Here is a 27,643-nt window from a genome sequence, read left to right as displayed (position 1 = left end):
TATTAGGCCAAGTTTGATATTTTCCAAAAGAAGGGTATTGAGCCTAATGAGAGATAAAAAAAACTAACACATGTTGAAAAATTGTTATAACGGGACGAAAATCGAATTAAGTAATGTACATGCACCTATAAACAAGAATGCAAAATTTTGAATAGTTTTTACAATAATGTGCAAGCAAGGTTAGTACCATATACTCATTTGTAAGTCAAGTCAAACTGCAAACAACAAAGATCCTGACCTGCCATAACGTAATAAGCCTGCAGATCAGGGTTACATTGTTTCTTCTACCGATTACTTCAAATAAACTGCACAAACCAAGATCTACCAGTGCATTATGTGATGGCAGATCTGGGTCTGTGCAGTTTGTACTTGGACTAGTCTTATAAGTGATTATATGTAGTAAATGTCTGGTTCACTGGTTCTGCCCCACTTTGCATCACAATATGCTAGATCATGAAGCAGCCATGATGAAAACAGCTGTTTGGCCACACCTTGCTTACTTTTGTACTAAGTCATGCAGCTGCATGGATTTTTGTTGTTAGACCCTGGATGTCATGGGAAGGTGAGTATATGGCAGGCCTCTGGAAGTTACAGTAGCATAGTACATAATAAAGATTCATAAGGTGCTTGAGTTTGACCAAACCCTGTGGATAGCACCTTACATCCACAAGAACACCGATCGATCTACCCTATAAGGCAACAAATTATTTTGACAAGGACCTCTTTAAGCTGCTGAACATATCCATCTTTGGCAAGACCATGGCAAATCTGCAAAAGTGCAGCCACATCAATCTGGTACAGCTGTGAGGGTCAAGCTGCAATGGCTGACTGCCTATCCAACCTTTTGGACTTGTAACATATTTTAGGATGGCCTTGTGGTGGTACATTCCACTAAGCCAAACTGAAGGGCCTGCTGCGGTTGGCCAATTGAGAGCTCAACAGGTGTCATCCCATCATGCTGACATCCATCTAGGCCAAGTCCCTCCGTATATGGTCCACACAAAGAAATATGGCATTAACTTTAATCTTTCCATTGTGGCCCTGTAAGCCATGCATAAAGGAAGCATTAATCCTAGTTCTAACAGCTGCAGGCAAAGTGGCAAATCTCAGCATGGTTTATCACCTGACATCCAATAAGGCTATAGGAGACACTGTCAACTGCCAGTCAAAAAAAAGAGTGAAGCCTACAACTTGAGTTGTGGCAGTGAGGGCCCTCTCCAACTTTGACTTACTGCAACTTATCAGGCCTCTGAAGCACTTAATTTGGCATCTTCATTAAAGTAATATCTGTAATGTAGACATTATTAACACTCAAAACCACCACTTAATGTTCTCCCAGCAATGCAGCATATGATTCAAACAATTCCCTACACATCTAAATGGTTCAGATTTTAATTTTACTTCAACCAATACAATTTCAAGACCTCCAATAAATCATTCTAATTCATGGTTCTGTATGAATAAATGAATTGGATAATTTAAGTTCATATGAATGTAACAAGGCTCTAAATACCTTTTTTCATCACTTCTTAACCATTTAGTGGTGTGTTAATATATACCTAACACCAAGAGTTCTCCATTATAAAAGAGCTCTTCAATCTTCTTCCTGTCCTGAAGATCCATGCCAGCATGATGGTAGCCTATCCCCTTCATCACCAGATCTATAGTGATATCAGAAGCAATGACAAATAGTTAGAACTAATGCAAGAGAACACTTGTGCTATTATCAATATGGCAAAATTAACAAAAGGACTTAAATTCAGACAGAAAAAGCTGAAAGGTTAACTTAAGCTAGGATTTTTAATACAAGTACTAAACTTCATACCAAATTCTATTTCAATCTATCAAGTACTTGAAATGTTTTAAATGAAAAGAAACTTTATGGAACAGACTGTTTCAGGGGCAATGGATGGATAACTGGAATGGCATGTGTTATAATACATGCCTCCCTCCACAGAATACAGCACAGGCATTAGTTATAGATGCTTCTATGCAATAATAAAATTAGCAGAGGCCTGTACACATGAATATTATAAAGTTTATGATAACTATGTGTTTAAAACACAAAGTCCAATCCAGATCATAATTCAAAACTACAATGAAAAAATATGAAAAATAAAAAGAAAAGATATGAACAGTAAAGAGTTTTCACAGAATCATGGTGAAGATGGAATTTGTTTGTCCAACAAAACATCTACCAAATGTAATGAATATCCTGCCTGGCAAAATATTAGGTATATAATTTTAATAGAACTGAAAGTCTCTTATTACACAGATCTAAGGTATGAAATAAAAACAAATAACTCTGCTGGAAAGTGTTGAATATCTGTGTGAATCACAATATCAACAATGAGTAACTTGATACTCTGGTCTCTTTTAAGTTACTGAGGAAAAACGTCACTTAGTATGGAAGTCTGAGTTAAACAAATACACTGTTGGATCTAAATACTATCAACATCAAAGTTATTTGGCAGGAAAATATCTAGAGAAACAGTTGTTGTTGTTGTAGGTTATAACGCCATTTTTCAGCACACGATAGGCTATACATGGCAGCCAGTATAATTGGTGGAGGAAGAACCTGGGAAATCCCCAGGAAGAACCACTGACCGTCGAGAAGCTAATGGCAAGCTTTCTCACATACCCACATTGGCTGAATCCGAGACTCGAACCCACGTAGACAGACTACTCGGGGCCCCCCTAGAGAAACAGACACATGTATGGATGGAAATATGAACATAGACAAGAATGAAGAAAATGGCACGGGTGTTATAAATGAGATAATTAATCTAATTGCTATTAAGTGCATAAATAATACCTAATTTGACAAAACAATTAATATCAAATAAATGTTCACATAATCTGTCTTATCTGTGAAAAATTTACAACTTTATACTACTCAGTAAGTACTAGATATTAATATAAATTCTCTGATTATCAAGACAATTTTTGTCTAATAATTACAATTTGAGTCTAAGAATCACACAAAGTAGATTAGGTTTGTTCCAAAATTAAATATACAGAGATGTCAGAAGGAACTTTTTCAATGATTCTACTGTCCATTAAAATAAACTGGACAAGTCAACATAAAAGATTTAAGAAATGATCACTGGTGAAATGTCTTAGTATTAAACTTTTTTTTAAAAACTGAATATCTTTACATAACTACAAGTTCAAGCAATAAAAAAACATAAAAAATGCTTAGCTTGGTGTGTATTTTGTAGCATTAGCCCAATATAACATCTTTCTCAAAATAATAGTACCTGCACAGAGAAGCATCAGAAATGGGTACCCCATCTTCAAACTTTTCTAACTGCTGACCATGTACATACATGCCAAGCCAGAGAGAGGTATAGGAATAATTAGTGCTTATATATGTGGCAAAAAAAAGAGTAATCTCAACTAAAAAGAAGTGTAATTTATATATGACATGCCATAATTACAGAACATTGTGAAATATGTACATTTATTTTGCAGCTGGTTGAATTCTTGTCACAATTAAATGAGCAAAATCCATGTGGATTAATACCAGATCAGAATACAAACACAAAACAAACTGAATAAATTTTCTATATATAACAATCACTTTAACTAATCTATGTCTAACTTTAACTGAATGAAGTCAAAAAATTCTGCAATGAGCATAATGATGTGTTCAATTTGAGTGCTGTACTACCTCACTCTCCTACTTTTCTTTTCAGATTTTAAGCACTTTTGAGTTGTTGTTTTTATCATCTGACATGATTTTAAGTTTATAAAGATCCCTCTGCTCTAACATTTCTCAGTCATATAACATTCATGAGTCTCATTAGATAAGGCCTGTTTAGCTTCACATCTGACACAATTTTCTTTAAAAGTATAGACTGGTCCAGTACCTAAATAAATTAATAATATAATGAATCTGTGACGCTATGTTTCATACTGAAGAAACCCATCTGTTTGGAAATGTGTCAAATAAAGTTGCTATAAATATAAGGAAAGACGATGTAGGTCTAAGATGGACAAATGTACTCTTATGCTATTCTTTCTTTAGAATATTCTAAAATTTGATGAGTGGGATTAATGAGATGATAATAAGCGGATGATGACAAACACAACTTTTTAATGAATTGTTTTTATTTCCATTTACCTAAAAAAGCATATTCTAAACACAAAAAACATAATATGTAAAAAGTGAGAGAGAAAAAGCATAAGTATTGGCATGTATGCATATATTTAACTTTTCAAGTTTGCATCCAATGATGATTATAAATTCATCTTTTCCAATAAACTGAGAAAAGTGCATCTTTTGGGGGATTGCAAATGGACTATGAGCAACATATCTACAAAGTTGATTTATATGCCAGGTTATGAATTTCATATCAAGTCATTTCTAGAGTTGTTTACTTTGTGATGACTATATTATTTTCTTTCAAGAAAATGTCATTGCCATGTATGCAATTAAATAAATGTTTTTATTTTACATTTGTTTCATAAGAGACTGTAATAACAATTCACATTACATTATGACTAATGTTACCCAGAGTACACACCACGTTGATAACCTGATGTAATATGCAATATCATAATGATGTTATAATATCATGGTCATACCAATGAGCCGTGCAATAAATACCCTTCTAATAGTATGGAATACCCAACTACCATTACTTTAATTCTAGAAAAACCATTACATAACAGAAAGTAATGCAAAACTTTTTTAATGTATTATCTAAAGGACCAAATAAATTCAACCTCTCAGTTTGGTGTCCTTTATATGATAGGCTACACTGGTCAGAAGTTGATGTTTGCAATTGTGGATGAAGCCTTTGGGGTCTTTAGCTATAATCTCTGCTGCTTGTTGTGCACCTTTTCTAGAAGCACAAAACTGAAATATATAATTATTTCATTGTTACACATTCAGAAGTATGTTTCACCTGTCAATACAAATCTCCATATACTTTGAAAATTTTGGTCATTATCAAAATATCCAATGAACTATATATAAATGATACATTTCTATATTTCCCTTTTTCAGGATTCTAAATTACACAACACTAGTTCAAGCATTACTATTATCAAATATTAATAAGATATACATTTAAATAATATATTACCACATTATTCTGTCTTAAGACTTCAAATTATGATTTCAAAGCAATGTAAAGTGACATATAAAGAGCCTCCATTGGAAATATATTTCTATGTGCCACGAAATTCACCAATTTTAAAAGTTTGGACCCACTTTTCTGCCAAAGAAGTCATTTTATGCCATGATGCAGGGACTTAAATATCAGCATAATATTATATTGGCCCTATTTTTAATCTATATAAACATGACAATAAAATAGTTTTCACATGTTTTTATTACATTTAAAAGCACAATAATGACTATTAATAAAAATAACAATACCATTATATACATGTGAAATTCAATATGTAACACATTAAAAGCAAGAATGAATAAGAATGTTTCCTTATAACTGATAATAAAAAACACTGCCTAGTCTTTATGAACAATGTATCTCACATTTCATCAATTTTTTTCTCATTTTTTTTCCAATACCATTTCTTAAATATCTTCCTGAAATTAAAATTCTCAACACTGGGTCCATCAACAGAAATTCTCATTACATTGTTCAGAGTAGACATACCTATAGAAATTTGTAAGTTTGTTTTGATCAGATTCTGGCAACTGAACCCCTTCTCACAGTCTGCAGTAGAAATAGGGACAACAATAATCTTGTAGCTGCCTCAGATGCAGCTAGATATAAATCCTTGTTTTTTCAGAGCTTGATTACCCATATTCTTTGTGCTTAATACAGACTTGTTTTATAAAGCAAATATTTAATTTTTCATTATATAAGCAACTCAGGCCCTTTACAGTCGATGACTGGCATCCTTGTAGTAGCATCCTGTATTACTCATTTAAGCTCAGACCACAAAAACATGTTTTCTAAGTAAATAATCCCTAAAACACTAAGCAGTCCCAAGTGAGTCTCACATTCACAGTTTGCAATAAACATAAATTAACAACATGTGCAAATGACAATCTTTTTGACGACCTGTTCAGCTGTTCAGCAACAGAGTATATCCCCCCCCCACCATTCCTTATTTCCTACTAATCACATTTAATTGCTTCTCAAATCTTACTGACAGCTTGCAATTAGCTGGAATCAAGTCCAAATAATGTCTTATTTATCATCTACTGACATGATCCACTGACTGCCACAGATAGTAAAAACAGGTATTACGTGGCTCAAGTCACTTAATATATCAATGAAAAATTAATAATTTACTTTATACAAATTTTTCACCAGCAACTTTTACGAGTCAATAAAATATAGCGACACTTTCAAATTTTTTTTCACATCTGGCAACAAATGTAAAGCTTAGCGGAGGCCCTGCATGTACCACTTTTACAATAATAGTACATTATAAGATTTAAAGAAAATGATCTGAGGTTAGAACCTCATACTGCCATAAATTATCAGTATTTCCTTTTCATGAATTGAGCATGTCACATGTAACATAGTCCAACCTCCTGCAACAATCACCTATCATCAACAGCTACTCTTCATAACCACCCAGTAACTGTTTTTTTTTTAATATTTGGATTTTCCACCACTATTTTAGCCCCATTTAACAACCATCAACTTTAAATAGCTAAAACTTTATAGTCATGGGGACAGCTAGTAAACAGAGGTGCACTGTGCTCTTAAGCTGATAACATTAATCACCATATAAAGCAAGAGACACTTAACAAATTAATTACCACTAGTGTGGGTTTGCCATCTGAATAGGTGTGAATAATACCAGCTAGTCTGTAGCTAAGCATCAAATCAAACTGAAACAGGGATGTCCTGTGTTCATCAAAATTATAGCCAATCACAATTTTCCGGAGTCTAACAGGCCTTGAGCTTTCATCCATCCTGCAAGTACAAGTGTTACCCTTCAAAAATAGATTTTTAATTATATTATTTAAAATCGCTAATACCAAAGCAGATATATAAAAAGAATTCTCAAGTAAGTCATTACTATTTTCTACAGGCACTGAACATGTATGTCTTTCTAGTAATTTAAATTACAAGAGATATAAATATATGAGTCATGTTTGGTCCAGGAAAAAGTCATTTTTATAGCATGCATATGTGCAAGTAATTTTAATATCATTTTCTACTGTGTAATCTTTAATGAATGAGCTGTACAACACTTTCTAAATGATAAAGTGACTACATCTCCATACCAGCCATATTCCCAGACAGTGTTAAGGGATTTTTTAAGACTCAAAAGTGTTTTTAGGTCCCAAGGGGGGTTGGTGCATATGACCCAAAAAAAACATGTCCAATTAAGAATAAGCTAACTTTTCACTAAAGCCTATACAAAATAATTGGAAATTTAAATCAGAATAATGTATAAAATTATGGAAGGTAATAAAACAAAAATATTATGGTCATGTAATGATGTCATAAAATATAATGCAACAGCTTTTAAATTGCAATTTTTTCTATAACAGTTCTCAAGTAAAAGATCAGTTTTAAATCATGGAACAGTAACCATTGATGATTAAAAATATATTCTTTCAGTCAGTCACTTGATCCTTGCCCACAAAATCAACTGGTGCTTTTTTTAAACCCAAAGTGTAAGCCATCGAAAAATGAAGGTAGAAAGTGAAGAAGGTTTTTGGAAAAATGTTTTTTTTTCAGCCACTGTGACCTTAATCACTGACCTATTCACAACAAAATCAAATGGCTTAACCCTTTTTACATGTTCAAGACATTTACAAGGTTTTATCCAGGTCTGTGATGTTACTGTATGGAAACCACTTTTTTCTTTCATTCACAGAGCTCTTAACCTTTGCCTTTTTACCCCAAAATTGACAGGCTACTTTCTTGGACCAGGTGCAAGGCATCCACAAAGTTTATTCCAGGTATATGATTTAGTCTTTCTGTCAATGGCTCTGACCTTTGACCTTTAGATCTGAAATTGATATGCTTCTTTCTTACCCCAACTACAAGCCATTCACAAAGATTTATCCAGCTCTGTGATAATGAACATTTGGGACTGTAAGAAATCACTACTCTTCATTCAATAACAATTATCTTGATCTTTATGTCTGACCCTGAAACTGACAGGTTCAACCTTACCCCTAATACAAGCCATGTGCAATGTTTAGTAAAGGTTGATAGAGAAATATTCAAGTTATAGCACAGAAAATAAAGAACAGACAGAAAGATGAAAAGATATCATAACATAATACACTCTGCTTTATGGTGGGCATATACAAAGCTGTTTAATGAAATTATACTACCTGCAAATTCTCACTCTAATTGGATTTGATTTGGCTTGGTTTGGTTTGGTGTCTTACAGCACTGCAACACAAGCAGGTTATTTAGGGACAAGGCAAGTGACTTGCTCAAGGATACACTTTGGTAGCTGACTTACTCTGATCCAGTGGTAGGATCCAAAACTGCAACCAGTTTCAGTTTCGAGTCTGACACTTTAAATATTAACTGACCCTGAATTATCAATATGTTCCATCAATACTTGGCACTGACTTTGTTCCACCAAAAATACCATAACTTCATTTGTTTTTGTAATTTAATCGTTTTCTTCCTAATCAATCATATTTAATTCAGGTGACTAGGAGGCATATTTTTTTAATGAACAAATCATTTACAGCGGGTCAAAGTCACTGGTCTTTACCCCAGTCTAAAGGCAAATCATTTACAGTGGGTTCAAAGTCACTGGTATTTATCCCAGTCTAAAGCCAAATCATTTACAGTGTGTTCAAAGTCACTGGTTTTTATCCGAGTCTAAAGGCAAATCATTTACAGTGGGTTCAAAGTCACTGGTTTTTATCCCAGTCTAAAGGCAAATCATTTACAGTGGGTTCAAAGGCACTGATATAAGCCCTGATTAAAGGTAAGTCACTTGCAGGAAGTTCAAAATCACTGATAGGGATAAACTTTTAAGGTTCATCTCTTGCTAAGAGTTCAAAACACAAGGTTGACAAACATGGATTGAGATGATAATTACAAGAGGCAATATGACAGATATCACTCTGGTGATTTACATATCTGATGTCTAGTGGCTATATCAACTTGTGCATTAAAATGTTTATGTTGTGTAAAATAAGTGTACTACTTGCGTACTCCTAGTACATACAAATGCCATGTAATAGCTGCAACAATATTTCCTCAGGTATCACAAATGACATGAAATGACATCCTATTAAAACATATTTTGAAAGATCATTTTAAATGAAAGAACTGTATTAAAATACTTGGTTTACAATGGCTATATTACTCACCTGGCTCATAAATGCCAAATTAGAATATGGCCAATAGAAATCAGGTCAATAGGATGCTTTCTGTGGAAACGACTTCCAATGCTGTTGAATGCATGTCATGAAAACAACTATTTCAAGGTTTCTCACTTATTTTGTATCTTTATATCTGATGGCACATCTACATCAGTACTGAAAATACTGAAACGTCTATATGCCAGGACACTTTATGTCAAAGTTGGTCAAATTCTGTTGAGCATTTATTTCAACAAAAGCTGTTAAAATGTTCTATTTCTAGTAATGTCAGCATCATCTGTATAAATCTGAAAGGCTTTCAAGCTAGGACACTTTATGTCAAGTTTTGTCAAATTCTGTTAAGGGGTTTCTGAATAGGTTTAGTGAATTTTTTTCCAATATTTTATTAACAGCAGCCTTATTTGACAGTGGCTTGGCATCATCTGCACAAACTTAAATGCCCTTATACATGATTCTTTCGGACAAATTTGATCAAATTCTGTTGAGTTTTTGGGGTTCTTTTACAATACATTAAGAGATTATTCTATTTTTAGTTACAGTAGCCATTTTTTACAGCATCATCTGTACAAATCTGATAGCACTTTACACCTGGATGCCCTCTACTAATTTAGGTGCCCCAAATTATGTTGTACCTTTATATATGATGGCACGTAATCATCATTTGTCCAGTACTGAAAATAGTCTTGGTTTGTTGGGGTTTTTTTGAAGATAGTGAAAATAGCAAATGTTGACAAACATCTCCTAAGAGATGCAGGGCCATACAATAAGCTCACTTGGCTTTACATCCAGTTAAGCCAAACACATGAGTGAAGTTTCAGGGCAATGTCTTTTCACCCCATACATTTTCTGTAAAAGTGTCTGATTGAAATTACTAAAGTGATTTTTTTACTACTTACATGAATCTTAAAATGAAAAGAGTCTAAGCTGAACATTTTGTAACTTTGGGAAATAATTCTCATTACTGTCATACTGTGACATGGAAAGACAAGTCTCATCATATTTTTCTGTTTTCCCAAGTGTTTCTTATGTAAATTATTGTAGAACTTACTTAAAATACAGAGCAGGCTTCTTGTTATCACCAAGCCACTCAGCTATCTGTAATAAAGTTTATTATAATCAAATTCTCATTACAAACTTTATAGGTTTACAACGAATCCTTGAGAGATGCCAAGATATCAACATCTCTGAAGATGGTCAACAACAAAAAAAAAGATAGAAATGGGATCACCAAACAGCTGATTTTTATTCCATGTATTCTCTATATAAAGGTGATTACTACTTATTATTATTCACAGATTATTTTTATTATGGACACTGAACATACCCAATATATTACTTTCAATATCACAGCAAAAATATGTAAAAAGCATACAAAAACATACAATTAATTAGCACCCTACAAAAGCAAATGGCACTTTACCATCTGGTAACTATCAGTTCCATGTATCATTTGATCCACCCAATTTAAACTCAGATAAATTCAAGGAGTTTTAGGAAAAATTCAAAGAATTTGTCTAAGAAATTCAAGGAGTAAAACCAACTTTTTAAGGAAACCATTTAAATTCAAGACTTCTTCAAGAATGTACAAATCATGTATTGTGTTATAAGCAGGTCTGCGAATTTTCTGGACAAATTAACAAGTGATATATAAAGGAATTGCAGCCCTTGTTTTACAGTGTCCCCTTTAAATAACTTCATGATATCAAACAGAATTATAAGTCTTAACGCTTTGACAGTTTGCAATACACATTCTCTACTCTCTATCAAGTTTACAAACTTATGTCATTACTTATGGTACAGCTCACATTACTTTTGAAACCCCATACGTCAGGGCCCTGAGTGGCTGAGTGGTCTAAAGCACTCTCTGTTATGGATCACTGCCATCTCACCTCTGTCTGCATGGATTCGAGTCTAGGATTCGGCCAAAGTGGGTATGTGAGAAAGCTTGCCAGTAACTTCTCATGGGTCAGTGGTTCTTCCCGGATTTTTCTTGGGTTCTTCCTCCACCATTAATACTGGCTGCCATGCATAGCCTATTGTATGCTGAAAAATGGCATTAAACCCCACAACAACAACCCCACATGTCATGGTGGGGTTGGACAGGATTAAGAAAAAACTCCATCCCTCCATACATCCTGATGGAGATACCTGTGTTCATGGAGAACAAGCCTGCACATCAGCTTTTTCTTGGAGCTGCTGCAGATGACCACCACTGAGGGGGATGTGGGCTCAATAAAATGTGCTTATGAACCCTGCACACATGCTCTAATGAGGTTCATGGACAGAGAGAGAGAGGCAGACACAAATTTATCATTATGTCATTCAGGAGCAATTTGCTTACTTTCTGATATTGAAAAAAACCATGATAACTAATTATATATATATTTCCAAATTCTAATGAAGATAATATAATAGACATCATGCCAAATTAGAATTTAGATAATAGTAACATAATGACACTGCCTTAAAAACTGTATTAAGACTACATTTTGTGCAACAAATCTTATTTTTTTGGTCAATCAGAATGTACAAACACATTTATTTCATCATTTCTGTTGCAGTTTACAACATGTACTTTGTTAATTATTATATTATATTAAAATGCATTCCTGCCTTTTACAATTCAGCAGTGGAAAAAAGATCCTTAAAGATGTTCCTGCTGTGAAAGTTTTTGTGATTCTAAGTTTGTTTTGAAGAAATCTGCACAAAGTTTAAAAAATAATGCTAAAATGCTTATTAATGCTAACCATGTTTTACCTGTCCAATGTATGACATGCTGACATTTGAGCAATTATAAATCTACACATACAAATACTGAAATTTGGAAAACTTCATAAGTGGTAAGAAAATTAATAACATATTACATATCATAGATTCATGAAGGAAAAAAACTGAACATCTGTTGAAGTTGAGTCTTTAATAAAGAGAGACCATTTATTTTTTAAAGGTGGGGTGGGGGTGTAAATGTCTGAAAACAATTGTGTTGATCTGATTTGTAGTATAAAAAGGACTCTATGCCATTCCTTTTTTTTAAACTGAAACAAATTTATCTTGTGATGAATGAAAAAACAAAACATATTCAGAAAGAAAATTTAGCACCATAAATTAAATGGTGCAGTCAGAATTGAACCAATTCATAGTTTTGTACTTTTGTATGTTCAGTCATGTGACTGGGCCATTACTACTTAAGAACTAAACAGCATTTAAAATTCAGTGTTTTCTGTTGTTTGTTTTTTTTAAAACATGGAGATGTTGTCTGGAATTTAACTGTCCATACCTTGGAGGATTACTTTCCATGTTTAAAGAGTATGATAAATTTACACTATTCAAGAGAAATTCAACAAATTGTGCCTCTCATTAAGTCATAGCATAAGTTTGTTCAGATTTCTTTGAATAATGTAAAAGCGTAAACTTATTGCAAAAGAAGTCGACCAATCTTTTCTAATTGTATTGAATATTCAAAACGAAGTAATGTTTTTGTAGGGTTTAACGCCATTTTTCAGCACAAGATAGGATATACATGGCTGCCAGTATAACTGGTGGAGGAAGAACCCTGGAACACCCCCCCCCAAGAACCACCGACCCACAAGAAGCCACTGGCAAGCTTTCTCACATACCCACATTAGCCGAGCCTGAGACTCGAACCCACACAGACAGAGGTGAGATGGCAGTGATCTGGAATGGTGAGCACTTTAGACGACTCAGCCACTCGGGGCCCCCAAAAACGTCTGAAATTATTGTCCACATATCGGACCAAAATAAAGATCACTAGTGTTTTTAAATGGTATCTGACCATAAATCTCTCTTGAGGTCTCAGTCTTTCCATGGGTGGTCTTCATTCACTGCCTGTTCTATAGTCAATCAGTAATACTGACCAGCTCCTCCATAGTGGTTTTGCCATCTGCATTCCTGCTGATGCACAGTTATGGAGAATTAACACAGAGCAAAAGTGGAAGGGATTAAGACCCCCACAAAGATGCATGGGGTTTCAAATAATTGTGTGAGCTGTACCATATATATTTGTGTCATTATACTTTATGGAATAGTGTACTATATCCTAAGAACTCTCAACCTGAAGCGTGCAACTGATACAATTTACAGGAACACAAATAAATATTACAAGACAAAATAAATCACATAACTTTTCACAATAAAATAAAAGAATATAAAATTAATTCAATTTCTCTCTCTCACTGATCTTAGACTGCAAACATATGATTATGACGCTGTATAAATATGAAATGCAAAAGCATCCCACAGTGAAAAATTTATAAGTCTCTTAAACTGTTTGCTAAGATATATCTCACATCTTCAATGTTGGGTATTGTTGCTGAGACAGCGATAAATCGAAATGGTGATGAAGGATTGTTCAGTTTGGTCCTGGCTTTGGCAGCTTGGATTGTCTTCATTCTGGCTATTACAGCTTCCACTGTGGCTCCTCTGGTAATGTCACTTAACACATGGATCTGAAATGGATTAATCTGGGTGCTAATTTATCAAAACAAATCATTTTTCACAATGCTAGTATTTAACAGTGTCACAATACTGCACACAACTAGAAATGTGCCCTGAAAACAACGATGCCGCCATCAATAAAGTGCATTTGATGGCATTATGGATCAGATGTAAATGTCAAATTTTAAAGTCAGAAAGAGAACGGCATTGATTTTGTCCAATTCTTATTGAATTATGTGTAAATCAAATAAAAAGTAAGTCCTGTTGATACAACGGTCCATACCAAATCTGTGCTCAATCTGTATTGTCCTTCAAAAGTTTCTTTACTGATCCATATATAAGCCTATGCCTCATACAGCTTTTTTTCACAGAGCTTTAGCAATTAATAAACTGAAAATATTCATGTCTGATAATAAGCCAACACCTATTTTTAAACACATATTAGACTGACCCTCTGGCCTTATTATTGGAGAAACCAATTTTAGCATAAACTGTTTCTTCAATAACTTGTACCTAATAATAGATATTAACCCATAAAGGTCATGAAGATGGGTTTGATTATCTACAGCCATCTTAAACACTTTACATGTATTACATTTAATCCTGTCCAGGTTTAAATGTAATTAATGAGAGAAAAGAATTACTGGGCATGGAAAATTAGTCAAGTATCATGCAAGAATTACAGCAAAGTGGGCACTAAGGAATGGAATAAATATGATCAAAAATTACAGCAATTACCCAATTACTGAGAATAAATGACAAACTTCAATTTTATTCAAGAGAATAAACTTTGGATTCGTGACAGAACTTTTAGGACTATTTGGGATTTAATTCACAATATTGTAGTTCTTTTTACATTACACAAGTCTGTACACAGACACACACACACACAGACATGCATGCATACAAACATCAATACATCCATATATATTGTGTTACATTCAATTGTAATGTTTCTTAAGTTTTTTATCTGTGTTCTGTATAACTGTAATTTGTAATTGGCTTTGTCCAAAATTCAAGTTCATTGTGTACATGACTTGGGCCATTCATTTGGAAACAACAAAATACACAGATAAAATTTTCCCTGAGTGTGGACTAAATATTCAGATCATTATTTATACAAACATGTTTATATTAACATGAGACTGGTACATTGGAATTCCCACATGGAATAACCTGATCTACCTGATGTTTGCCATGTTCTTTTTAATTATAATTTTAGTAACTGATTTTGTCTTGTTGACAACTTAGAATATTCTTGAAATGGGCTTTTGACCCTCATCCTGGTTCTTTTTTATTTGTGTCTTAGCTTGTTATATAATACTGTATACTTGATAAAATTACTCATTCTTGCAATAACATCTGAAGCAGAATCATTTCTGCTGTGTTTAGATTTGGATGGAATTATTTATTCAAATTATTATTCACTGGAATTAGAAAGTGTTCAATAATATGCATGGAGAGAAACACTAACTTGGAATTACAGTGAATTCAGACAAAGACATCTTGGATTATATTACTGTGATTCAACTAAAGGCTGTTGGCATTTATCCACATTTCAGGCCACTACAGGCACATCAACACATTCAGAGATGAAGTTTTTTTTGGAACATCACTTGAATTTAATTAGAACTTTATTCATTAGGACTGGTGATAGAACACTCTGGACTATTTGGAATTTAATTCAAAATACATTGTCCTTTTTAAATTTTCACTTCATATTCTAGGGAAATAAATTATTTGTTGAAATTTACAAAACGTGTTGGTTTTCACTTGTACATACTAATTAGTTTAGAACCATATAGTCATAACACTTGAGTCTTGACAGAAATAATTTAAATTCAGAAATATGTGGGGTTTAATTTTCATGGGGAGTAAACAAATTCATGGGGATACAATTTTGTATGGTTGCACTGTCAATCTTAACACCCAATCAAACAATTTTGTTATATATCTTTACATCTTTATAATGTCTATGATTTTACAGTACATGAATTTAGTCACTGACTTGGGCTCACCAAGAGACTGCAAAATGGGGAGACAAATAATGAACCATGAAACAGGAATTTCCTTGTCTTGGAACAAACAGAGACACAGATTATTTTTCTCTCCCAATTGTTTCCAATTAAAATAACCCAGCATTTTTGCAATATAGATAGCAGATTCAAGACATACAATATTAACCACCTAATAATATTGCATCTCAGTTTATATAAAGATCATCATGTCTTTTTGTTTTCTTTTATGAAAATCTGAATAATTATCTAAACAGAATCTAGCTATATATACTGCTCTTAGATAAGAATAAAATCCAGACAAAATGTAAAATTGCTGTGTGTTGAAAGTGTTGCACAGTGAGCATCTTGAGCCATGTGCTATTGTGTTTTTTAAATACCTTTCATTAATATCAATATATTAATGAGGGCAATGGGGTGACCTATCAACCTCAAGTACACAAGTTCTATGGATAAAAAATAGAAACATTAAAACATTTGATAATAATACAGTATTATCCCATTTAATCAAAGGATGTAATATAAAAATAACAATAAGTAATTAATATCTTTTATGTGGATACTATTTATCTTTCAACAGTTCAAATTTGGAAAAATTATATGCATATGGTATAATACAGTACAATACTAAGTTCACTTGTTCAAATGAAGTGTGTAATGAATATGAGATTTCTAATCCATGATTTTCATGGAAATTTATATTTTCTGCCCTGGAAATATGGCAAGTGTTGCTATTACTAATCAATGATATGCTACATGGAAATCTTCCTGTGGATAGTGTGTGGACTGATGAATGAACCAATCTAATTGGTAAGGGCAGGAGTTTTCATTTGCTATTACATTACAATGTTTGATTCAACTGGGGCTGGTTGGGGGTGTTTGACAAAGTTTTGAAGAACACAGGTCTGACCTGAAGCTGCTTTCCATGCTTTTGTTACTGATAAATTTCCAGGAAGGAATTACATTTTTCAAGGTTCACATAGGGCCATTACTGAATGGGATTAAAGAACATTGTAGCTTATAAAACATGCATTTTGAAATCAAAATATGTTTCTATTTTGCAACTCCCCCAAAACATTTGAGTCTGAAAAGATGATCCTGCGCAAAAGCACAAAATGTATCACATGAAACAAGTTTGACTAATGTATATTCCTATAAATTAGCATGTAAAGTCGTTTCAATTTATAGAATAAAAATTAAAAAATTGCTGACCAGCATTATATTGGTACAAGGAAACAACTTAATGAACATAAATTAGATTTGTCTCCTTTCAAACCTATAAAAAATAAAGAATTCAGAATAATCAGTTGTAAATCAAGATATTAATCTATATGTATGTTATACAAAGTAAAGATTTCCTAACACAATATGAAAAAAGCAATAAATGCAAAGTATTAGAATCTTATCTAACAAAGAGAAAGGTTTAAACCTTAAATTAATCTGTGCCAATAAAACCCAAAACAAGATTTTTCAAACAACCTAAACTCCTTAATAAAATCTGGTTAAAAGTCTATCATTTAAAAATACCTATTAACAAAAGGGTTGATTTACATTTTGACAAAATTATATACTACTGTATAAACAAGGACTGAAGTTTCTGTAAAAACAACAAATGTCTGTTTGTAGTGTGATAAAGCAGTCCTCAAATCTGTACTGATATTCACAGGGGCTTGTATCATTTCTTAATATATAATACAAGTGAAACCAATCTCCTATTTCTCCTGCAACCTATTTAGGATCTGAAACCAATACTTCAAGTTCAAGCTACATGTCACAGTGTAATAGTTAGGTGCCAAAGTTCAGCTCAGAGATTCAACATTTTTTACTACAAATCTGACTTAAAATGAAGACAGTCAGTTTTCTAATCCAGGTTTCCTCTGAATATTCCCACCCTATGTTTCATATATGGACACTTAGGTTCGGGTGTGGGGTCCAAGCAATTACCTAAGTTAGATGGAACAATTTAAATTTGTCACCACCGTACAGTAGTGGCATATAGTAGTCACTAACCAGTGGGCCAAGAAAACTTAAACAATGTTACAACAAGTCAAACCAGCATGAGATCAATAGGAAAATGATCTATTTTCTCAGAATGGCAAGTATTTTAATCATTATGTATTTAATCTGCTGATAAAAATTCCCTGAAAATTCAATTTTAACAACATCACCTACCATAATATCTAGTATGTGACTTGAATAATAACAAAAACACTTACTTCATCAATTAAGAATAAGCAGATAGACTGTATCACTGACTTGTTATCCCTCCATCTTCGAGTCATGCTATCCCATTTTTCCTGAAATAAATTAGACATTATGTCCAACATACAATCTGAATATTGATTCAGAAAAGAAACAGAGACTCAAAAAATTACAAGATCCTACATGAACTATTTTCACAGAGGAACTGAAGAAGTTGCCATAAGGTACCAGTTGTCGCATGACACCATCTTAATACATCTCAATTCTGCATAATTTAATGTCTTTTGATGTTAGTTTTGTCAAATATTCATTTCATGCCGGTATTATATTTCTATTACAAGCAAAATACAAAAAAATCAGGAATAAAAGCTTTTAAGGAGCATTGTGCAACAACTATTTCCCAAGTGGCAGCTGTTACAGTCCAGTTACTGAAATTCAAATATGCAAACCCATGATAATGATGCATCTTCCAAAGAACCAATATATCACCTACAAGCTGTCAGAATCTTCCAAAGAACCAAGATATCACCTGTACAGTCACAAACAATTGATATCTGATGAAAACAAAATGGTTCATCCATTCCTCCATTCATAACTTTCATTCCATCAACATGTTTGGGCAAAACAATAACCATATAAAAAAAAGTTTCCTCACAAATTATCTTTTTTTTCTTCATATCCACCACTATTTCTCAACATTTTATAGTCATTTTATATGGAAAAACTGTTTCATGTACCAGTCTATTATACTGATGCTGAAAAACTTTACCTGTGACCACACAGAAACTCCTGTACAAAATTGCATTACCCTAAAATTAATGATTTTCTGGAATTTCATTCATTTTGAATTTTTTCACAAAAATTGTGTAATAATTCAACACTATTTGGAATCTTCCATTTTGCATAACTGGAAATAAATATGTAAGATTTATTTTGCCTGATTATTAACTATCTGGATAATCATTCTTCAGATACTCTTGGTTAAATTAAAGGTCTACTTAATAGATTTGTCAGTGCAACTTCACCAAAAGTGATAATTTAACATAATATACAAGTACCCTGAGAAAAAGAGAAGATGGGTTATAAATACAGTATTAAATTAAACAAAGGAGCCAAGAGGTTTTGATAATGCTCACATGGAATATATTGGTTAGAAAAGCAAAATGCAGTAGTAATCAGGCAGGTAACTTAGGTTGAAAGACACCAAGTCAGGATTGTTTCCAGCAATGTGGCTGAAAAATGGTGTTATCTGACATTTTGTTTAACTATCTACATCGAGCAAATTCCTTTAACTAGATGCTGTGTTGGCATCTTTCATGTGAATTCAAACAAAATATACATGCTTGGTACTTACTTATCATATCTGTCTGAAATGGTGAGGCAATTTTGGAAAGAAAGTCACCTATTATGTTTTTTCTTTAAATATTGGTCACAATAGTGATATTTCATGTTAGGTAAGTAACATTTGTGAGTTTTCCATCTGGTTAATACATTTCTACCAAGTTGGATCCAGCTTAAGCTCATTCATTCAGATAAAAAAAGTTGAAAACAGATTTTCCATATGGTTGCTATGGAAGCCAAACCATTTCCAGGAGCCATTAAGACAACACTTTTAAAACACATTCCTAAAACACATTCCTATCAGGTTTGTTTGGGGTGGGGGTGGGGGTGGGAGGTTAACTGGCTAAACTGTTCTAGTGAAGAAGTTGATAAAAGATTTTTTACCTTGTTGATAAGGAAACTACACTGTTGATTTGGGAACCACCCAGTCAAAGTTGTGATAATGTATGTCCTGAGTAACATTAGTAACTTGTTTGATCAAAACTGGCTGAGCTGTTCTGGACAAGAAGTTGAAAACAGACTTTTCACTTACTTTCTATGAAAGCCACATAACTGCTAGGAATGCCATTCCAGACAAAAAAATTATAAGAGCATCTTCTAAGAAACATTCCAACCAAGTTTGATCAAAACTGGTACAGCCCTTCTAGAGATGAAAACAGGTCTTTTATACAGCTGCTACGGAAGCCACACTAACGTTCAGGGAGCCATCCCATACACAATTTTTGACAGAGCATGTCCTAAAACAATATTCCCTTCAAGTTTTATTGAAACTGGCTCATTCATTCTAGAAGTCAAAAGTAGAATTCCAGCTGGTTACTTAGGAAGCTAGACCATTACTAGGGAAGTAACCTTGATAAAGTTTTCACAATCCATGCCCTAATAAACATTAGTGCCAAGTTTGATAGTCACTCAGCCCCTCTGGACAAGATACTAAAAAAAGGATACCCATATAATGGATACAGAAGCCATACCAAGTTAAAATAGACACTCCAAAAACAATTTTGGGAAAGCATGTTCCAAAACAAATTCATACCAAACTGGAGCAAAATCAGCCCAGTAGTTATTTAGAGGCCGAAAAAGCAAATGCTGATAGATGGATGCAGGGCCATGTCATGAACTCCTCATATGTCTTTCAAACATGTGAGCTAAAACTATTTTACATGATGATTAAAATCTAAGAAATTATTTCCTTAAAACTGAAAGAGGAACAATCAACATATAATTGGGAAAACAAAAAAGAGCTACATTCCATGAAGCCAAAAATAAAATGTCTCTTAACATTTTCTGTCACTACTCAAATGTGCTGATATCTGATGCTCTGCACCAACAAGATTGTTAACATCACAAAAGGCCATTGCACATATGGTATTCTTATGATACAATATGATAGAAACTGTGCCAGTGCAAGGGCCTTTATGCAAAATTAACAGGGTAAGAAAAAATTATTTGCAGTACTCATCATGATTCTATTTCACCCATTCAAACATAAGAACCAAAGCAATTCTCAATGTTTACTATAGCAAGATAATACAAATATGAATAAATTTATGATACTGGGGTGGTCAGTATAATGTTGATTTCCTGCAATTCATAAATGTCTTCGAGTTCTGTATCTCCAGTCAGTTCTTTGCATTTTAGACCCAGTGGTTCAAACTTTTGCTTCCAGTCCTGATACCTCTCACTGCAAAGGGCCTTGATAGGAGCCACTGAAACAAACATGAACAAAAACATAATAACCTAAAAGATTATTTGCAAAACTGAAATAAAATTAATCGTTAATTGTACTGTACATTAAGCTTTTTCTTTCTAAAATTTTATTTGCTCAAAACTTTTGTGCATTAAGTGTAATCTGCATTTATTATTAGTTTGTGATTGGATACTTTCTATGGAGAGTATGACAGGACAGCATCAAAAATTAAGTAGCTGATGCAAATACCTGATGACATCTGGTGTGTTAATAATACATGATTTGCCACATTAAGAAACTATTTTGCCAATGAGACTGTGATACAATTGGTGGCAATAGTAGACTTTAGTTGTCCTCCACCAATGAAGTAGTACTTTATCACCAAGCTGATCGTGATACTACCTAGTAATAGAGAGATTGGAAGGTATATCTTTCTCAGTTCTTCAAGACCCTATGTGTACAATACTCTGCTTATCAAATCTGCTGGCATCTTTGTACATTAACACAATTTATCCTAATACCTTTCATCCAATATAAAGATGCTGATATTTTTTCACAATGCTCATTATTCTTAGATGAATGTTATAAGAATGAATAGATGCATACATTTTTTGCCAATGCCTTCATGTGAAAAATTGTAATGTTTATAGGTTTCATTATTTTACATGATAGAAGAAAATAAATACGTAAAAAATGTGAATTAAGTAAGTAAGAATGACTAGTATCATAAGTCTACACTTGAAAACCCCATGTTGATATAGCCATCCATATCGGAAGAATAGAGATATCAATGTTTTCAAGGTAGACACCATTGTTTATGAATGCAAGGGGATTCATCAGGTCCTGTGATCAGGACATCACATATCTAAGACCCTTCAGAGTGAAGAGCTTCATGTTATTCTTTAGCATACTTTTAGTCAGACTAAAATAATGAAATAGGAAAGAGTGAAAAAGAATAATATTTTGTAAAATTCAACAAATAATTTATTTCCCTAGAACACAAAGTGAAAATGTATAAATAACTTATGGAATTGCAAATTAAATTCCAAATAAGGAGTTTGCAAATGGACCTATTTATGTAATCAGTTCACCTGTTATGACATAGCTGTGCATTGGTAACTTAACTTAATGACATCCCATTATGATAAGGGAATACATACAAATATATAATTAATAATATGGAAAATTTACCAGGAAAGTATATTAAGGCACAGAAGAATTTCTGTTGTCTTGAGTTAAACCTATATTAGTAAATCAAATAATGTAGGTCACTGTGACCTTTAACTATACATAAGTAGTACTAACAAAGATGCATCCATGCATCAAGTTCCATGACTTAATCAAGACCCCAATAAATGAACTTTAACTGAAATTCTACAAAGTCATTAAAGTGATAAGGATATATTACTTGTAAAGATACATTAGCAAATCAACTTTCATAATAATAATAATAATAATAATAATAATAAAAACTTTATTTTGGAGAAAGTAACTTAATTAATTACAGAACTAATCTACCTTGTTGCATTCTGTCTGTTATGTACAGTGGAACCCCGCTATAACGCGATGATCGGGGTCCATAAAATCGGATCGCGTTAAAAGCGGGGTCGCGTTAATGCGGGGTTTCACAATATTTAACTTTTTTTCCGAGAACATATACGTGTATACATGTACAATGATCAAAAGTCGGCTTATCATCAGATGAATATTAACTGGAATGCATTAATTAAGATATATTCAAAATAATCGATGGCTAATATATGGCTAATATATTTATAGGTTATTACTGTGCATTAAAAACATTTACTAATTTTTATTTGTTTGAACGATAATACAGATTGACAGATTGACCGATAATACCAGACTATCGCTATATCATGAAAAGTGTATCAACACCGTATGCTACCGTGCCGTCGTGGCATGCAGTTCATCCATAATGGATGTAATTTAATTGAAAATCGTACAGATTTAAAATATTCAATAATTTTGTAATAGTCTGAATTCGTCGTGTAAAATATAGGATGAACAAAATATTGAAACCATTTACTTGCCGTCTGATATCGTACGGTCATTGCATGCAGCTATTCCCGGGTCTACATACGGTGTCTGTACAAATTTCATACCGCTAAAATTTTATCATATGCGACAACTGCAAGAATAATTAACAATCAACGCATGATTTCAGCGTGCAAATAACTTTTATTTCAGATTTTGTGAACATCAAAAGAAACATGTGAAAACTGCTAAATTAATCGTTGCGCAAAGTGCAAAGTCAGTGTGGTTCCAAATTTAAATTTCATCATTTCTTGAAAAATATATCCAATGACGTTTGCTTCTTTGCCGCGAACTTACTCGCCTTAAATTTGGAATCATCTCCATTGATACGGCGATCAAATTTCTCTGCTTGGGCTTTCAGAATTGGGCCAGAAATTGGAACACCTTCTGAGCGAGCTTGTACAAACCATTGGTACAAAGCTGAATCTAGGACATTGTCATTAGCTAACTTAACCCTTTTACGCTGTAAACCAGTTTCCTCTTCAAGAATGTTGGGTAGACTACGGAGCTTTCCTTCATCTGTTTTCCACCCTCGCAAAGTGGACTCGCTGATTCCTAGATCTCTGGCAAGCTGAGTTTGTTGTTTGCCCTTCTTTAGTTGATCTAGGGCATACAGTTTCTCTTTAGCAGAAAATGACTTGCGTTTTTGAACTTGCTTTTCCATAACAGTAAAATATTTTTTTATATAAGCAAACAACGTACACAGATAAAGCTCGATAACTAAGTAATGAAGGCCTGCAATGGTTACGAATCACTTTTTATATAAAACAAAATTAAGCTGAACGGATGTACAATTTCATACCCTTTTAATTCACAGATAATAAAGTGGATATTATTTACTTTCAACTATTTGTTGTTTGATCACACCGCCAAGCACAGCATACATGTTGGCGGCTTTCGTCCTTTGATGTTTATTAAATTGTGCGACTCTTGTATCAACCACAGCTTTGTCTGCTGCTTGGCTGTGATTGCAGTTAAATAAGAAGCCCATGTCGGCTATTGTTTGAGCAACGACTGTATACAGATTTCATGGAAGACAATCACAAAGACGATTTACTGGCTTTACTCATGGATCCGTAATAAGTATCACTTCGATAATGTTTACTTCGGCTTAACAATTCAAAAACCTAATTAAACCAGTTTTCTCTTCTAGAGTAGAATACGGAGCTTCACCACAACCTGTTCAAATTGATAAATTTCAGAAGCCAAGCGTTGTACACACTATTTCTCGTACGTTATATATATCGTATTATTTTAGAATTCATACAGGATCACTTCTCCAAAATCACTTAAAGAACCTGGATAAATTGTTAAGTTCCGATCGTTTATTATTAAAAGTCATACGCGAATTCTTCCACCAAATTATAATAAACGTTTTACACACTATTTCTCGTACGTTAAACAAATATTTTCACGGTCCGATAAAAATACACGTAAATGAATTTCAAATTTCAGGAACCATGCCACGATCATATTATTTTAAAAGTCACAACTAATCTCATGCCCAAAATGAAGTTAATTTCTTGTTTTGTTTTTTTTTACTTTTCTCCAAATTTTTTTTCTCCATGTGTGAATGAATATACGAAATTTCGGGAGCCATGCAACGACCGCGTTATATCCGAATTCGCGTTATGGCGGGGCGCGTTATAGCGGGGTTCCACTGTACAATGAATCATGATGACAGTATGCATACCAAACTCTCATTTGGTCTTGAGCTATAAATATTACAACTTAATAAAAGCCAGTAAAAGATGAAATATAGGTCACAATGAGCTTTTTTTGCTGCAAGTATGATGTCATAACAGAGATGCATATCATAACATTTTCACTATTCTAGCATGCACAGTGCCAGAAAAATGAACTTCAGAACACAAAGTTTAACCAAAGAGAATGAAGTATAAAATATGAGCAACCGTGACCTACTAAATGAACTCCAAGAATAGTGTTCATCAAGATGCTTCCCTTCATCAAGACTAATGATTCTTGATATGACAGTATGTAAACAGCATGCAAACAGCCTATGTAGTCATAGTCATAAGCTAAACACAAAACATGTCTTAAGCCAGTAAAATATCAATCACAGTTCCTTTGTAGTATTAGTGTGTAATACTATTAGAGATGCATACAATCAAGTATGATGATTCTAACATGAACAGTGCTTGAGAAATAAACTTGAAACGCAAAACTGAACCCAAGTCACATGAAATATGGTTTAGGATCTATTTTGTGATAAGGCTATAGGATTCATCAACATGCATCCCACTATCAAGTTTAATGATTTCGGGTATAACAGTGCACATATAGTGTACGAAAATCCTGAACTAAATGCAAAAACATAACCCAAAATGTTAGTTCCTGTTGGCTCTCCTGCCCAGAGATCCACTCAAGATAGATGCCTAAGACTTAGGAAGATTAAATGGTTGAGATATATTGAGGCTAACATAGGTATAATAAAGCCTTTTTATTACATTTTTGGATACAACATTTCCTATCTTAGAACCAATGAGTTTAATTTTCCTGGCTGAATTCCTAATTACTGTATAGTCTGATGGTGTTGTTATAACATTCCTTTGTTACAATGTCTGTTTGATTTGTGTGGTCTGTAAGAGAAAATTAGCTGAATTATAATGTCTTTATCATTTGATGCACCAAAGCCAGGTAAACAAAGACAGTCATTTAAATAACAAAGGCAGCAGGTGATAAAAGGCATGATAACTACACCTCATTCAAAGTTTCTAAACTAACAAAGGCCATTGGTAACAAAAGTGTTATGATCACACCTCATTCATAATTGGTATTTTAAAATCACATGTTCTGATCCTATGCAATTCAATCATGACAAGATATACTGTTTGGTACTTTTTGGACAAAATAAGCTACAAATATCCTTCAGCTATCATTCTATACCTGAACAACTGAGTACAGCCTGACGTACATCTCTCATATGCTCAAAGTCATCTTCATTTTGAAATCAATGTACTAATGTGCTGTAATCCTAATATACATCGAGAGCCTTGACAAAAATATTGACCTGGAAATAAATGTAATGTCTGCAAACAGTATGTGCTTAATTGTGTATGGCATGATGTTTCCATGAGCTGTGTTGCAAACTGGTGCTGATGCAGGGTTTAGTGAACAAATAGATGACATCACCAGTAACAAAAACAATGATGATCACAATGTTCACCTTGCTACTGCACATGATGTGCTATGCCTATTTGGGTCTTATAGCAAAGATGCTGATTATGTTAATTCCCATACCGACATTGTCAAATCTAAGATACTAACAACTGAAGATACTGTTTGTGACATTAGTGATCATCAGGAAGCAATAAATTTTTCTACCACTGGAAGTGACAAGACGGTGAACACTTAGTAATATCTATCTTACCTGGAGTCAGCAAGGTTCTAGGTAGTATAGCATACATTATCCTGTATCTACAAGCTTAGAGTGACATGCCTCATATATTTCATAAGCACCTCCATATCACTAAAAACACTTCAACAAAAAAATATGTTTTTAAAAAACACATACTGACAATTTCTTTCTCATTGGTACATGTCTATTGATATTTTCAAAGGATGATAAAACTTGTTTATTATATATATGTTCAATGCCATGTACATCAATATGGATACAAACATAAACATTTGGAAAAATAAACAATGAATTTGTATATATCATCTCTCCATTATAACACTGTGAAATTCCCTGTCACCTATATGTTATAAACAATCATTACTGTGTAAGTTTTTATATGCCAGGAATAGCTCTCCTCTACAAAAGTTGTAAAATAAAGCCTCCAGAAAGCATATTTAATCTGCAAATGTAATTCCTGCTTTTTAATAACTTCTGGAATTGATGGCATGAATTTTGAATTAATGAGCAAGATAAGTTTATACAAAAATCACTCTGTTTAATGCTTTAATAAACAAAACAGTGTAATCTTTAATTGAGTATGATAAATTCTTAAACCGGTAAAATAAAATTAAGAAACCACATTTTGGTAAGAGCTAATTGACAAAGAAAAGTGGGGTGTGGGAGGAGAATGGTTCTGTAAGTGTATGGTTGTTGGTTAAATTGTATTTTCTTCTGCAAGTCTGTGGTATTCTCAAACAAAATCAGTTGAATTGTGAGCATATTAAAAAGAAACTATCTCCCATCCACACCCTTATCTGTAAAGAAAAAAACTTTACTAACTATAAACAATTTTGATGTTTTTCATGGTTGCTTGTTTTGGAACAGTCAGCAGTCTGATGATGGCCATCTCAAAAACAACTGTCTTCCCTGCTCCTGTGGGCGCACATAGCACTACTGATTTATCACTGAATAATACCTTGAAAAACAGAAAGATGTTAATTTCATATGAAATCTAAGAGAAGAGTGATACACACATCATTGCTTTCAAGTCACAGCATGCAAAAAAATAAAATCACTTCACTGTAATTTCACAGGAAATAATTGCAAATCTAAGATTATATTTTAACAATATTAGTACATGGAAACTTCAGTACTATCAAGCCCAATGCACACTTTTTTAAGCATAGATTAATGTTGTCATAAATCTAATTACAGAACATAAAAAT

General features: G+C 33.3%; 1 protein-coding gene across 1 annotated transcript in view; it reads right to left on the bottom strand.

The window, feature by feature from the left end:
- LOC149798884 (putative ATP-dependent DNA helicase HFM1) overlaps positions 1-27,643 on the bottom strand; it is a 182,908-nt gene that overhangs the window by 134,332 nt on the left and 20,933 nt on the right. The window contains exons 6-13 of the mRNA XM_089958102.1: positions 27,258-27,393; positions 20,869-21,020; positions 17,988-18,068; positions 13,609-13,767; positions 10,350-10,396; positions 6,752-6,908; positions 4,732-4,864; positions 1,560-1,661 (exon numbers count right to left, since the gene is read on the bottom strand). Of these exons, the coding sequence (XP_089814228.1) occupies positions 1,560-1,661; positions 4,732-4,864; positions 6,752-6,908; positions 10,350-10,396; positions 13,609-13,767; positions 17,988-18,068; positions 20,869-21,020; positions 27,258-27,393 (967 nt within the window). The remainder of the gene's footprint in view (positions 1-1,559; positions 1,662-4,731; positions 4,865-6,751; positions 6,909-10,349; positions 10,397-13,608; positions 13,768-17,987; positions 18,069-20,868; positions 21,021-27,257; positions 27,394-27,643) is intronic.

Source organism: Sinohyriopsis cumingii, chromosome 5, assembly GCF_028554795.1.
Source record: "Sinohyriopsis cumingii isolate HCF-2022 chromosome 5, ASM2855479v2, whole genome shotgun sequence".
Taxonomy (NCBI): Eukaryota; Metazoa; Mollusca; class Bivalvia; order Unionida; family Unionidae; genus Sinohyriopsis; species Sinohyriopsis cumingii.
Note: the sequence above shows the minus strand (reverse complement) of the source record. Positions and strands in the feature narration are given on the sequence as shown.